At 48.3% G+C, this 16,334-nt stretch overlaps 1 protein-coding gene across 1 annotated transcript in view; it reads right to left on the bottom strand.

Annotated features, from left to right (window-relative positions):
• dnah2 (dynein, axonemal, heavy chain 2) overlaps positions 1-16,334 on the bottom strand; it is a 130,114-nt gene that overhangs the window by 103,473 nt on the left and 10,307 nt on the right. Inside the window, 8 exon segments of the mRNA XM_055630719.1 lie at positions 1,116-1,272; positions 3,278-3,424; positions 4,214-4,428; positions 7,170-7,352; positions 10,201-10,330; positions 11,641-11,846; positions 13,188-13,275; positions 14,561-14,718. Of these exon segments, the coding sequence (XP_055486694.1) occupies positions 1,116-1,272; positions 3,278-3,424; positions 4,214-4,428; positions 7,170-7,352; positions 10,201-10,330; positions 11,641-11,846; positions 13,188-13,275; positions 14,561-14,718 (1,284 nt within the window).

Raw genomic sequence — 16,334 nt, 5'->3', positions numbered from 1 at the left:
GCCCTCCCTGGGTTTACAGAGACCCGGCACATTAAAGGGATATTATTATTACAGTGTGGGATTGGCAGGATCGCAGTCTGCAATTCCTTCCATCTCTCATGGAGTGTGTCGAGGATAAAGTTTCACAAGGTAGTCGATGAACAAGATCCATATTCTGTTCATTCTCATCGCTGCTCACAGGCAGGCTCGTTATAGATGCTCCCAATCTACTCTGCCTCTATCACAGAATCTGCTCCCCATCCCCACTCTAATGTCTTTAAGAAGGAACTGCAGATGCTGGAAAATCGAAGGTGGACAAAAAAGCTGGAGAAACTCAGCGGGTGCGGCAGTATCTATGGAGCGAAGGAAATAGGCAACGTTTCGGGCCGAAACCCAAAGGAAATATGCAACGATCTGGCTTTGTGTTTAAGAAGGAACTGCAGATGCTGGAAAATCGAAGGTAGACAAAAATGTTGGAGATACTCAGTGGGTGCAGCAGCATCTATGGAGCGGAGGAAATAGGTAACGTTTCGGGACGAAACCCAAAGAGTTTCGACCCAAAACGTTGCCTATTTCCTTTGGGTTTGGACCCGAAACGTTGCCTATTTCCTTTGGGTTTCGACCCGAAACGTTGCCTATTTCCTTTGGGTTTCGACCCAAAACGTTGCCTATTTCCTTTGGGTTTGGACCCGAAACGTTGCCTATTTCCTTTGGGTTTCGACCCGAAACGTTGCCTATTTCCTTTGGGTTTCGACCCAAAACGTTGCCTATTTCCTTTGGGTTTCGACCCGAAACGTTGCCTATTTCCTTCGCTCCATAGATGCTGCAGTACCCGCTGAGTTTCCTCCGCTTTTTTGTGTACCACCCACTCTAATGTCAACTGACTCACAAGTCTTGCCCAATGCACAACCATTTGATTCTCACCTTCTCTACATTTGCTCTCGGGTACTGCGGGAGAAACCTGCTGCCTCCGTCCTCTCAACATTGCTTTCCAAATGTTCCCTGCAAAGATTGCCTTGTCACGCTCCTGCGGTGTTGGATGTGCACATGTCACTTTAACCTCATGTTTCATGTGTCTGTGTTGTGTTTCGTGACTGTTGACAAACCAATCTCCCTGCTATCGTATAGTGTCGTACCTGCCTGGCGTACATCCGGCAGTCATCAATGAAGTAACTGGACAGGGTCCTCGATGCCCACTGAAGCTTGGACAGGCCTGGGGAAATCTTCTTGTCCAAGAATTTGATTCTGTCTCTGAAGAGATTCCTTTGTTCTTTCGTCAACTCATCGAGGATGCTAACAAATCAGAACATACACATTTTTCTGAGATACGAGTTTTCTTTCCTGTGCCTGCACTTTTCTCACCTCCCGAGCAAGTTGGCAAACCCTGAACTCATCACTCACAGGGGGGAACCGCATTGAAACTTGCCGAACATAATAGTGAAAGTCCTGGATAGAGTGGATGTGGAGAGGATGTTTCCACTAGTGGGAGAGTCTAGGACAGCCTCAGAATGAAAGGACGGTCCTTTAGGAAGGAGATGAGAAGGAAATTCTTTAGTCAGAGGGTGGTGAATCTGCAGAATTCCTTGGCACAAATGGTCGTGGAGGCCACAAGTCAATGGACATTTTAAAGGCAGAGATAGATAGATTCTTGATTTGTGCGGGTGGCAGGAGTTATGGGGAGAAGGCAGGGGAAATGGGGTTAGGAGGGTGAGATAGATCAGCTGTGATTGAATGGAGTAGATGGGCCGAATGGCCTAATTCTGCTCCTAGAACTCATGAACTAGTGAACTCGAGGGTCCTCCACCTGAAGCAATAAATCTGTTCCACGGATGCTGCCTGTCCATCTTCAAATCCAGTGTTAAGACACATTTGTACTCCCTGGCTTTTGACCATGCCTGAGACTTTGCTTCTGTTTTTATTGTTTTTGATGTTTCTTTATTTTACATGTCTTTTCCTACTATTTCTTTTGATTGTTATTATTGGTGTGTATTAACTTTTTTGTCAATGATTAGTGATGTACAGCACTTTGTTGCAGCTATGATTGTTTTTAAAGTGCTCTATAAATAAAATTATTATTATTATTATTATTATATACTTTGCATTCTCCACTTTTCACACCAAAGAGCAAACTGCTTGGATCTTCATCTCCATAGGATCCGTGGCAGTTCGCTGCATGCAGATTGTCCACAATAAGTCCATACGTGATCGGAACAGAATTAGGCCACTTAGGCCACATCAAGTCTATTTTGTGAAGGTGACCACACTTCAGAAGGAAACCTTACAAATGTGGAGGAAGGAAGTGCAGATGCTGGTTTTACAGACAGACAGACAGACAGACAGACACAAAGTGCTGGAGTAACTCAGCGGGTCAGGCAGCATCTGTGGAGAACATGGATAGGTGATGTTTCACAGAGTGCTGGAGTAACTCAGCGGGTGCAGCAGCATCTATGGAGCTAAGGAAATAGGTAACGTTTCGGGCCGAAACCCTTTCGGGTTTCGGCCCGAAACGTTGCCTATTTTCAGAAGGGTTTCGGCCGGAGAAAAGGAATAGGTGATGTCTGGGGTCAGAACACTCCTTCAGAATTCTGAAGAATATTATTTTTCTCCAGAGATGTTGCCTGACCCGCCGAGTTACTCCAGCATTTTGTGGCTGGCCCTAACAATGTTACAGGTACAAGAGGAATCTAAAACGGATTGAAAAGTGATGGCAAACCAGCCTCACAACCACAAATGCCAGGGAGCACTTTGGTAAGAAAAAAAGGGTCGGCCATTTGGGACTGAGATGAGGAAGGAACGTTCTCACCCAGAGAGTTGTGAATCTGTGGAATTCTCTGCCCCAGAAGGCAGCGGAGGCCAATTCACGAGATGATAAGAACTTTTTTCACACAGAGAGTGGTGAATCTCTGGAACGCTCTGCCACAGAGGGTAGTTGAGGCCAGTTCATTGGCTATATTTAAGAGGGAGTTAGATGTGGCCCTTCTGGCTAAGGGGATCAGGGGGTATGGAGAGAAGGCAGGTACGGGATACTGAGTTGGATGATCAGCCATGATCATATTGAATGGCGGTGCAGGCTCGAAAGGCCGAATGGCCTACTCCTGCACCTAATTTCTATGTTTCTATGTTTCACCGGAGTTAGATTTAGCTCTTGGGGCTAACGGAATCAAGGGTATGGGGAGAAGGCAGGAACGGGGTAGTGATTGTGGATGATCAGCCGTGATCATATTGAACAGAAGGGCCAAATTGTCCATGTTTCTATGATTCAAGCGGGAATGTGGAGTGTGTAAGCATCTGCTCTGACCTGTTGTAATCACGCACAACCAGGAGGACACTCTCACGCAGCTTCCTGAGGTCTTCTTTCCGCTGGTAGATCTCCATCACATAGTGAGGAATCTCAAAGAGTAGGCGCTCCCAATAATGGATTTCATCAAACAACTCCAGCAGATACCTGCAAGACAACAGACACAGAACTGGCACATCTATCTGATGAATTATATCTGTGTTGCTACAGGCTGGCTTGGGCAATGTTGGGGAAAATGCAGTTAGAATACATTGGCACAAGGTGACACAAAGTGTTGGAGTAACTAGGGGCGGCACAGCAGTGGAGTTGCTGCCTCACAGCGCCAGAGACACGGGTTCAATCCTGACCACAGGTGGGCAGTTTTCTCCGGATGCTCCCGTTTCCTCCCACATCCCATTTGCAGGTTAATTGGCTTCTGTAAATTGTTCCTAGTGAGTAGGATGGAACTAGTGTGAATGGGGTGATCGTCGGTGGGCCAAAAGGTCTGTTTCCATTCTGTGTCTCTAAATTAAAACTAAATGCTGTTGTAGTACCTGCCTCAACTACTTCCTCTGACACCCACCTCCCTCTGGGTCACAAGGGATTTAAGACAGTGCTGATTTACAATGCCATCCTGCAGCTTTATGAGCAGATGCAATCGTTTTGCTTGCAGTCTTGCCTGGGTTTAGTGTAGTTTAGCACCGACCAGCGATCACCGCAAATGAACACAAACTAGGGACAATTCTACATTTACACCAAGCCAATTAACCTGCACACACGCACGTCTTTGGAGGGTGGGAGGAAATGGAAGATCTCAGGGAAAACCCCATGCAGGTCACGGGGAGAATGTACAGACAAGAACCGGTGGTCAGGATGGAACCCGGGTCTCGGGTGCTGTGAGGCAGCAGCACTACCCGCTGTGCCCACCAGGTATTGGCACGGGTTGGCAGAACTCACATGTCAAAGTTGACGCTGAGCCGGTAACTGTCGTCGTTGCTACGGACCATCAGAGGTCTGTCCAGCCGCCTTATGCTGTCCCTGTCCACGTTCACAGTCCATTCAGTGAAGACTTTACGTACAAACTCATCCAGCGATTGCTCCAGGGACTGGTGGAACGCTATTGACTCATCCCCCAATCCAATTTGGGGCAGGAATGTGGCTTGGGTCAGAAACTGTGGACAGCAATGTGGACAGAGGTTAACATGGGTCATTCCTCAATGGACTCTTTAATACCTCTAAGGGCCTGTCCCAATTACGCGATGTTTTCGGCGACTTGCCGGCACCCGTCATAGTCGCGGCAGGTCTCCGAAAATGTTCAACATGTTGAAAATCCAGCGGCAACCAGAACAAGGTACAACTCTTTGGGTGACGACTCACGGCCATATGGGAGTCACCCTGTGACATGTAATGAGTAGTCGCCCAGCGAGTTGTACATTGTCCATGGTGTGTGTTGGATTCATGTGTGGGGATCGCAGGTCAGTGCGGATGGGTCAGTGAGATGCTGTATCTTTACACTAGTGTAACACAGTGGGTCAGTGTCTCTAACACAGTGGGTCAGTGATGCTGCTGTATCTCTACACTAGTGTAACACAGTGGGCCAGTGTCTCTAACACAGTGGGCCAGTGAGCTGCTGTATCTCTACACTAGTGTAACACAGTGGGTCAGTGTTGCTGCTGTCTCTTTACACTAGTGTAACACAGTGGGCCAGTGAGCTGCTGTATCTCTACACCAGTGTAACACAGTGGGTCAGTGTTGCTGCTGTCTCTCTACACCAGTGTAACACAGTGGGCCAGTGAGCTGCTGTATCTTTACACTAGTGTAACACAGTGGGCCAGTGAGCTGCTGTATCTCTACACCAGTGTAACACAGTGGGCCAGTGTTGCTGCTGTATCTCTACACCAGTGTAACACAGTGGGCCAGTGAGCTGTTGTATCTCTACACCAGTGTAACACAGTGGGCCAGTGAGCTGCTGTATCTCTACACCAGTGTAACACAGTGGGCCAGTGAGCTACTGTATCTTTGTCTACACCAGTGTAACACAGTGGGCCAGTGAGCTACTGTATGTCTACACCAGTGTAACACAGTGGGCCAGTGAGCTGCTGTATCTCTACACCAGTGTAACACAGTGGGCCAGTGAGCTGCTGTATCTCTACACCAGTGTAACACAGTGGGCCAGTGAGCTACTGTATGTCTACACCAGTGTAACACAGTGGGCCAGTGAGCTGCTGTATCTCTACACTGGTGTAACGCAGTGGGCCAGTATCTGCTGTATCAGTACACTAGTGTAACACAGTGGGCCAGTGTTGCTGCTGTATCTCTACACTAGTGTAACACAGTGGGCCAGTGAGCTGCTGTATCTCTACACCAGTGTAACACAGTGGGCCAGTGAGCTGCTGTATCTCTACACCAGTGTAACACAGTGGGCCAGTGAGCTACTGTATGTCTACACCAGTGTAACACAGTGGGCCAGTGAGCTACTGTATGTCTACACCAGTGTAACACAGTGGGCCAGTGAGCTGCTGTATCTCTACACTAGTGTAACACAGTGGGCCAGTGAGCTGCTGTATCTCTGCGCTAGTGTAACACAGTGGGCCAGTGAGCTACTGTATGTCTACACTAGTGTAACACAGTGGGCCAGTGAGCTGCTGTATCTCTACACTGGTGTAACACAGTGGGCCAGTGAGCTGCTGTATCTCTACACCAGTGTAACACAGTGGGCCAGTGAGCTGCTGTATCTCTACACCAGTGTAACACAGTGGGCCAGTGTTGCTGCTGTATCTCTACACCAGTGTAACACAGTGGGCCAGTGAGCTGCTGTATCTTTACACCAGTGTAACACAGTGGGCCAGTGAGCTGCTGTATATCTACACCAGTGTAACACAGTGGGCCAGTGTCTCTAACACAGTGGGCCAGTAAGGTGCTGTATATCTACACCAGTGTAACACAGTGGGCCAGTGAGCTGCTGTATATCTACACCAGTGTAACACAGTGGGCCAGTGAGCTGCTGTATCTTTACACCAGTGTAACACAGTGGGCCAGTGAGCTGCTGTATCTTTACACTGGTGTAACACAGTGGGCCAGTATCTCTAACACAGTGGGCCAGTGTAACACAGTGGGCCAGTGAGCTGCTGTATCTCTACACCAGTGTAACACAGTGGGTCAGTGTTGCTGCTGTATCTGTACACTAGTGTAACACAGTGGGTCAGTATCTCTAACACAGTGGGTCTTTACAGTATCTCTAACACAGTGGGCCAGTGAGCTGCTGTATCTTTACACCAGTGTAACACAGTGGGTCAGTATCTCTTACACAGTGGGTCAGTGTCTCTAACACAGTGGGTCAGTGAGCTGCTGTATCTTTACACTAGTGTAACACAGTGGGCCAGTATCTCTAACACAGTGGGCCAGTGTCTCTAACACAGTGGGCCAGTGTTGCTGCTGTATCTTTACACCACACAGTGGGTCAGTATCTCTAACACAGTGGGCCAGTGAGCTGCTGTATCTCTACACCAGTGTAACACAGTGGGTCAGTATCTCTAACACAGTGGGCCAGTGTTGCTGCGGTATCTCTACACCAGTGTAACACAGTGGGCCAGTGAGCTGCTGTATCTTTACACTGGTGTAACACAGTGGGCCAGTGTTGCTGCGGTATCTCTACACCAGTGTAACACAGTGGGCCAGTGAGCTGCTGTATCTTTACGCCAGTGTAACACAGTGGGCCAGTGAGCTGCTGTATCTCTACACTAGTGTAACACAGTGGGCCAGTGAGCTGCTGTATCTTTACGCCAGTGTAACACAGTGGGCCAGTGAGCTGCTGTATCTCCACACCAGTGTAACACAGTGGGCCAGTGTCTCTAACACAGTGGGCCAGTGTCTCTAACACAGTGGGCCAGTGAGCCGTGAGCAACTCCCTCACCTGCATTGATCTGTCGATACGACGGCGGAGAGTTCGAGCCCAGTGTGCCTGGCCAGCGTATCGAGGCATCTGTGGAGGCAGGTAGATGGCCTTTCTGTTCAGATCCTTGTTGACCCGAGCCATCTCCTCGTTGAACAGCACATAGACATCCACCGTCTTCTTGTCGATGGTCCGCTTGATGGTCTGTGAGGAGCAACCTGTATCAAATCTCACACACATTGGAGGAGCAGCACCTCACGCTTACAATGCCTCATTCTACATCCCTGCCCCACCATAGTCGTCCTGCTAGCTTCACTGTTCGTACCCATTCATTATTACCTCTTCCACAGCCAACAATGGACCATTGTGGGCTCCACCTTTCCTTGGTCACCAGTGCCAGCTCTGATTTCTATTCATACCTCTCCTCTGGCCCTCAGTCGGAAGATTGGCCTTGACCTGAAACGTCACCTGTTCCTTTCCTCCAGAGATGCTGCCTGACCTGCTGAGCTACCTCTATCCCTAACCTCATCAAACATAGGACTTGGAACAGTATAGCACGTGGACTGGCTCTTCAGCCCACAATGTCTGTCCTGAACATGATGGCAATTAAACTCATCTCACCTGTACCTGTCTGTAGCTGATCTACATCCCTCCATTCCCTGCATATCCATGTACCTATCTGTAAGTCCCAACAATGCCACTATCACACCTGCCTCCACCACCATCCATGGCTGTGTGTCTAGGTACTCACAACCCTCGGTGTAAAAACTTGCCCCACACATACCCCTCGCCTGAAACCTATGTGGTCAAGTGTTTAATATTTCTGTCTTGGGACAAAGATTCTGAGTTTCTTCCCTATCTAAATTAGGTCTCATGATTTTAAGGTAGACACAAATGCTGGAGAAACTCAGCTGGTGAGGCAGCATCTATGGAGCGAAGGAATAGGTGATGTTTCGGGTCGAGACCCTTCTTCTACCTCATGATATTGTATAATTTTATCAGGTCTCCCCTCAATCTCAGGCATTCCAGAGACAACAGTCCAAGTCTGTCCGAAGTCTCCCTGTACCTAATTGGGGCATTATTCTGGTAAATGGCCGGAAGGGCCGAATGGCCTACTCCTGCACCTATTGTCTATTGTAAATCTCTGTAGTCTTTCCAAAGCCTCCAGGTCCTCCCTGCAACGGGGTGACTAGAACTTGGACGCGTACAGGCACTTGGGTAGGAAAGGTTTACAGGGAATGTGTGGGAAGGAACTGCAGATGCTGGTTTACACCAAAGTTAAGACACCAAATGCAGGAGTAACTGAGGAGGAGAGGAGAGGAGAGGAGGAGAGGGAGAGGAGGAATGGATGACATTTCGAGTTGAGACTGAAATGTCCTTTTTTCAACCTTTTTTGTGACTGTCTGAAGTAAGGTCTCAACCCGAAACATCACCCATTCCTTCTCTCCAGAGATGCTGCCCGTCCCGCTGAGTGACTCCAGCACTCTGTGTCCATCTGAGGTTGACAGGAATATGGTCAAATATGGACAGCTGAGATAGGGAACTTGGTCCATGAATCTCATCGTACTTAGATCTTCCTCCATAGACACTGCCTGGCCCGCAGACTCTTCAATGGTGACAGGTTTTGCTGGTCTCAGTGCTGACATCCAACATGAAAAATGACTCTGTTATCACAACCCAGCACTTGCCTTGCCAACCGCTCACCAGCAAACATTACTCATTTTAACCTTGGCTGGTTACAGAGTATTTCACTGCACAGGTTTAATTTTTTTTTTCTGGGCAAAATGAAAAATTATTTTAAGAGGGCCCTTAATAGCTGTGTAAGTTTAATAGCTTTGGCCCCTCAGGACTGCTGCTGATACATGGCTGATCCTCCACTTCCCCTTCCAGTCCCATCCGCTTTTTTGGGGTGTAAAGCTCTTTACCTTGAATTACATAGAAACATAGAAAATAGGTGCAGGAGTAAAGGCCATTCGGCCCTTCGAGCCTGCACCATTTGCCATTCAAAGTGATCATGGGCTGATCATCCAACTCAGTATCCTGTACCTGCCTTCTCTCCATACCCCCTGATCCCTTTAGCCACAAGGGCCACATCTAACTCCCTCTTAAATATAGCCAATGAACTGTGTGGCCTCAACTACCTTCTGTGGCAGAGAATTCCACAGATTCACCACTCTCTGTGTGTGAAAAAAAATGTTTTTCTCATCTCGGTCCTAAAAGACTTCCCCCTTATCCTTAAATTGTGTGTGACCCCTTGTTCTGGACTTCCCCAACATCGGGAATAATCTTGCTGCATCTAGCCTGTCCAACCGCTTAAGAATTTTGTAAGTTTCTATAAGTTTTGTAAGTTTCTATTACGGAGCACCCACAGATTCTCAAACCCGAGAGCAGGAAGAAATGACTCCTTATCTCAAGTGTAATAGTTAGTCCCTTTGCCTGAAGTTGTATCTCCTCTTCAAGTTTACTCAGTACAGGAAGCTGTGTCTCTGCAGTTGACCTCTCAATTCCCCCCTTTGAACAATATATATCACCACTCATTGCCCAGAGTAGGGGAATCGAGGACCAGAGGACATAGGTTCAAGGTGAAGGGGAAAAGATTTAATAGGAATCTGAGGGGTAAACTTTTCCACAAGGAGTTGGGAAAATGTCGTAGAGTCATAGAATGATACAGCATGGAAACAGACCCAACTTGCCCACACCAGCCAACATGTCCCAGCTACACTAGCCCACCTGCCCACGTTTAGTACATATCCCTCCAAAACCTGTCCTATCCATGTACCTGTCTAACTGTTTCTTAAACAATGGGATAGTCCCATCCTCAACGACCTCCTCTGGCAGCTTGTTCCGTACACCCACCATCACCTTAAACCTACAAACTTGTACATGTGAATATTTGGAATGTGGGAGGAAACCAGAGCGTCCTCGAGAAATTCCAAGTGCAAACTCTGTACAGACAGCATCGGTAGACAAGATTCAAACGCAGGGTCTGCGGCACTGTAAGGCAGCAACTGTGGTCGAGGTGGGTTGCGGTGGGATTTAGCATCGCACGTACCTCTCTATGGGAAAGGTGGTGGAAGACGTCCAGCAGCTCCACCCCTTGCTGGACAGTGGTCACCGTCTCAAACGAGGATGAAATCAGGTTCTGCATCATCACCTCCAGGTCCTTGATACCCGATCGAAACCTGGGTGAACACAGCAGCACAACAACGGGTCTGAGATGGAGGCACAGAGTCCCCATCCCTAAAGGCTAACTTAGTTTTATTCACACTTGACTAGGTGGTTAATAGTTATAGCTGATAGTTAATAATAACTTAGTTCATAGCTCATAAGTTAATGAGTGATAGGAGCACCTTACATTCCCTTATCTATGTACCTCCCTCTCCCCAGACATCAGTCTGAAGAAGATAGACAAAAATGCTGGAGAGACTCAGCGGGTGAGGCAACATCTATGGAGCAAAGGAAAAGGTGACGTTTCGGGTTGTTTTGACCCGAAACGTCACCTATTCCTTCGCTCCATAGATGCTGCCTCACCCGCTGAGTTTCTCCAGCATTTTTATAAGGATCTCAATCTGAAACGTCACCTATTCCTTCGCTCCATAGATGCTGCCTCACCCGCTGAGTTTCTCCAGCATTTTTATAAGGATCTCAATCTGAAACGTCACCTATTCCTTCGCTCCACAGATGCTGCCTCACCCGCTGAGTTCCTCCAGCACTTTTATCTACCTTCGATTTTTCCAGCATCTGCAGATCCTTCTTAAACATTGTCTGAAGAAGGGTCTCGACCCGATATGTCACCCATTCCTTCTCTCCAGAGATGCTGCTGCCTGTCCCGCTGAGTTACACCAGCATTTTGTGTCTATCTTGGCATTGAAGAAACATAGAAACATAGAAAATAGGTGCAGGAGTAGGCCATTCGGCTGTTTCGAACCTGCACCGCCATTCAATATGATCATGGCTGATCATCTAAAATCAGTACCCCCGTTCCTGCTTTTCCCCCAATATTCCTTGATTCCGTTAGTCCTAAGAGCTAACTCTCCCTTGAAAACATCCAGTGAATTGGCCTCCACTGCCTTCTGTGGCAGAGAATTCCACAGATTCACAACTCTCTGGGCAAAAACGTTTTTCCTCATCTCAGTCCTAAATGGCCGACCCCTTATTCTTCAACTGTGTGACCCCTGGTTCTGGACTCCCCCAACATGGGGAACATTTTTCCTGCATCCAGCCTGTCCAATCCCTTAAGAATTTTATATGTTTCGATAAGACCCCCTCTTGTCCTTCTAAATTCCAGTGTATACAAGCCCAGTCGACCCATTCTCTCATCATACGTCAGTCCCGCCAGCCCGGGAATTAAGCTGGTGAACCCACGCTGCACTCCCTCAATAGCAGATCACGGTGATCAGCATCAAGGCTGGCTCTGTACTCTGCTGCTGCTCGAATGTTGGCAGCAAGTCTGAGCTCCCAAAGCAATGGTGTCAGGGTGAATGGCTCTGACCTGCTGTAGTCATCGTGCCAGTAGGTATTCTTCACGTCCAGGATCTCGATCTGAGACGTTTTCAGCATCTGTAGGATCTTGTCGAACGTGGCCTCAATCTCCAGTAGACCTCGTGTTATCTCAGGACCGCGATGACCTTCAAAACACGGCAGCGGAGTCTGCTTTCCTTCATCACGCCGGGCAAAGAACTCCTGACAGTCACACACCTGGGCAGACAGGGAGAGGATACAATGGCGTTGTCAGGTCAGCATCTGATCTCCCAGGTTTCCATAAACTGGCCCACCCACCAAAGGTGACTTCCCTACAACCGGAGCACCTGGAGAAAACCCACGTGGTCACGGGGTGAACGTACAAACACCGTGCCACAGTCAGGATCAAACCTGGGTCTGTGGCACTGTGAGGCAGCAACTCTACTAACACTAATACCAAAACACTTTACAGCGCTGGAAAGGTCTAGGGGGAAAAGGAGTCTGCAGGCTTTGACGAACAACAAGGTTGTCCTGTATTTTTCCTGCCTCTTGTTCGATCCTGGCTGCAGGTGCTGACTGTACGGAGTTTGCACGTTCTCCCCGTGACCTGCGTGGGTTTTCTCCGAGATCTTCGGTTTCCTCCCACACTCCAAAGACGTGCTGGTTTGTAGGTTCATTGGCTTGGTATAAGTGTAAATTGTCCCTAGTGTGTGTAGGATAGTGTTAGAAACATAGAAACATAGACATAGAAACATAGAAATTAGGTGCAGGAGTAGAGGCCATTCGGCCCTTCGAGCCTGCACCGCATTTCAATATGATCATGGCTGATCATCCAACTCAGTATCCTGTACCTGCCTTCTCTCCATACCCTCTGATCCCCTTAGCCACAAGGGCCACATCTAACTCCCTCTTAAATATAGCCAATGAACTGGCCTCGACTACCCTCTGCGGCAGAGAGTTCCAGAGATTCACCACTCTCTGTGTGAAAAAAAGTTCTTCTCATCTCGGTTTTAAAGGATTTCCCCCTTATCCTTAAGCTGTGACCCCTTGTCCTGGACTTCCCCAACATCGGGAACAATCTTCCTGCATCTAGCCTGTCCAACCCCTTAAGAATTTTGAAAGTTTCTATAAGATCCCCTCTCAATCTTCTAAATTCTAGAGAGTATAAACCAAGTCTATCCAGTCTTTCTTCATAAGACAGTCCTGACATCCCAGGAATCAGTCTGGTGAACCGTCTCTGTACTCCCTATTAGGCAATAATGTCCTTCCTCAGATTTGGAGACCAAAACTGTACGCAATTCTCCAGGTGTGGTCTCACCAAGACCCTGTACAACTGCAGTAGTGTGCGGGGATCGCTGGCCAGCACGGGCTGGGTGGGCCAAAGGGCCTGTTTCTGCGCTGTACCTCTAAACTAAACTAATCTTGCTTCTGAGCAGCTGTTTTGATGAACATGCAGATGTGCTGTGTTTCTCCACCCAACAGATGCCGCTTGACCTGACAACTTCCCACCTCCAGCAACCAGACCATCACCTTCCCTTTATTTCAACTTTGTGGGATAATATTCTTCCAGTTCCGTACCTCCAGCAGATCCCTGCAACGTTGTATAAAGGCGTCCACTTGCGCAAAGATGCTCGTGTGATCCAGGACCCACGGGATGTCGGAGAATCTGCGGAGCAAGGGCACTGAAGTTTCAAAGACACAAACAATCTTCCTACTCATCCTAACCCCAGTTGTGTAAGTGAAGCAAGGAGCCAGGCAGCTCCCTCCAGCTCCACACCGTGGCACCGAGCCTGCCTTGCCCAGACAGACCTTCCTGACGTGTTATTCTTGGGACAGTCGAGACTACATCTCTACATATAAAATTCTTAAAGGATTGGACAGGCTAGATGCAGGAAAAATGTTCCCCATGTTGGGGGAGTCCAGAACTAGGGGTCACAGTTTAAGAATAAGAGGTAGGCCTTTTAGGACTGAGATGAGGAAAAATCTTTTCACCGAGAAAGTTGTGGAATTTTCTGCCACAGAAGGCAGTGGAGGCCAATTCACTGGATGTTTTCAAGATAAGAGTTATATTTTGTTCTTAGGGCTAAAAGAATCAAGGGATATAGGGAGAAAGCAGGAACGGGTTACTGATTGTGGATGATCAGCCATGATCATATTGAATGGCGGTGCTGGCTGGAAGGGCCGAATGGCCTCTACTCCTGCTCCTATTTCTATGTTTCTATTTGTTGTCCACAAACACAATGTTGATTCTGCGACCTATTCCTGCACAGTGAGTCAGATGTAACAATTATCAAGAAAGCTCATCAGCGCCTGCCTCTACTTCCTGAGAAGATTACGGAGAGTCAGTTTGTCAAGGAAGACTCTCTCTAACTTCTACAGGTGCACAGTAGAGAGCATGCTGACCGGTTGCATCGTGGCTTGGTTCGGCAATTTGAGCTCCCTGGAGAGGAAGAGACTACAAAAAGTAGTAAACACTGCCCAGTCCATCATCGGCTCTGACCTTCCTTCCATCGAGGGGATTTATCGCAGTCGCTGCCTCAAAAAGGCTGGCAGTATCATCAAAGACCCACACCATCCTGGCCACACACTCATCTCCCTGCTACCTTCAGGTAGAAGGTACAGGAGCCTGAAGACTGCAACAACCAGGTTCAGGAATAGCTACTTCCCCACAGCCATCAGGCTATTAAACCTGGCTCGGACAAAACTCTGAACATTAATAACCCATTATTTGTTATTTGCACTTTATCAGTTTATTTATTCATGTGTGTATATATTTATATTATGGTGTATGGACACACTGATCTGTTTTGTAGTCAATGCCTACTATGTTCTGGTGTGCTGAAGCTAAGCAAGCATTTCATTGTCCTATCAGGGACACATGACAATAAACTTGAACTTGAGAAGCCACAACTGGGTCTGTGAGAGGGGGAGGAAGGTGAGGGGGAACTCACCTGCTGTGAACGATGGCTGCATGACTAAAGTGCCTCTTCCACACCTGGCAGCATTCGATGCAGTCATGCAGGGTGGCCTTGCTCGACTTGGTGAAGCCCTCAAATATCTTGTCCAGCGAGATCTCTTTGGAGCACAGGTGAATGATCTCATTACTCAGCTGGAGAGGGGACGGAAGGCAGGGGGTTAAAACACACTCGCCCCAGTCACATAACAACTCTCAGTCTGAAGAAGGGTCTCGACCCGAAACGTCGCCTATTTCCTTCTCTGCAGAGATGCTGCCTGTCCCACTGAGTTACTCCAGCTTTTTGTATCTACTGGCAGAGGAATGGTAGGTACACATAAATGCCGGAGAAACTCAGCGGGTGCAGCAGCATCTATGGAGAGAAGGAATAGGTGACGTTTCTGGTCGAGACCCTTCTTCAGATGCTGCCTGTCCCGCTGAGTTACTCCAGCTTTTTGTATCTACTGGCAGAGGAATGGTAGGTACACAAAAATGCCGGAGAAACTCAGCGGGTGTAGCAGCATCTATGGAGCGAAGGAAACGTTTCGGGCCGAAACCCTTCGGGTTTCGACCCGAAACGTTGCCTATTTCCTTTGGGTTTCGGCCCGAAACGTTGCCTATCTCCTTCGCTCCATAGATGCTGCTGCACCCGCTGAGTTTCACCAGCACTTTTGTCCACCTTCGATTTTCCAGCATCTGCAATTCCTTCTTAAAGACATTCGAGTGGGGATGGGGAGTAGATTCTCTGATAGAGGCAGAGTAGATGGGAGCATCTATAAAGAGCCTGATTCGGACAACTATTGCTCTCTGAAGAAGGATCTTGACCAGAAACGTCACCCATTCCTTCTCTCCAGAGTTGCTGCCAGTCCCGCTGAGCTACTCCAGCATTTTGTGTCTGTCTATCTTTGGTTTAAACCAGCACCTGTGGCTCTTTCCTTAGAAACATAGAAACATAGAAATTAGGTGCAGGAGTAGGCCATTCGGCCCTTCGAGCCTGCACCATTCGCCATTCAATATGATCATGGCTGATCATCCAACTCAGTATCCCGTACCTGCCTTCTCTCCATACCCCCTGATCCCCTTAGCCACAAGGGCCACAACTAACTCCCTCTTAAATATAGCCAATGAAGTGGCCTCAACTACCCTCTGTGGCAGAGAGTTCCAGAGATTCACCACTCTCTGTGTGAAAAATTCCTTCACAGGTATCGATTGGCCTTGCCAACCCATGACGTTTTAATGGAACTATCATTGCAATAGTAATGGGGACGAGGGCAGCCAGCCACGGGGTTGTCAGAATCCTAGTGCGACTGACTGCCTCCTTTCAGTAGGTGAACAGAGTCAGTCACGCATGGACTAAGAAAGGATTTGCATTTATGTAGCGCCCATCTCCACCACTAGATGTCAGAAAGGGCTTAGTAATCACTGAAGTACTTCATTCATTTGTAAATTGAGCTTCTTGTAACTTGCACGGCATTACATTCCCACAAGGAGTCGTCCAATCATTCAGCCAACTAGACGAGTGGAAGACTCTTGTCAAAACAATGGCAGCAATGTGTTGCCATTGTCCTCTCCCCCTCAATCATGCCACGCTGACAATACAGCGCTCCCTCAGTCTAGACCTCCCTCAGTCTAGGCCTCCCTCAGTCTGGGCCTCCCTCAGTCTGGGCCTCCCTCAGTCTGGGCCTCCCTCAGTCTGGGCCTCCCTCAGTCTAGACCTCCCTCAGTCTGGGCCTCCCTCAGTCTCAGTCTGGTCCTCCCTCAGTCTGGTCCTC

This window comes from Leucoraja erinacea, unplaced genomic scaffold (assembly GCF_028641065.1).
Source record: "Leucoraja erinacea ecotype New England unplaced genomic scaffold, Leri_hhj_1 Leri_51C, whole genome shotgun sequence".
In the NCBI taxonomy this organism is placed as follows: Eukaryota; Metazoa; Chordata; class Chondrichthyes; order Rajiformes; family Rajidae; genus Leucoraja; species Leucoraja erinaceus.
Note: the sequence above shows the minus strand (reverse complement) of the source record. Positions and strands in the feature narration are given on the sequence as shown.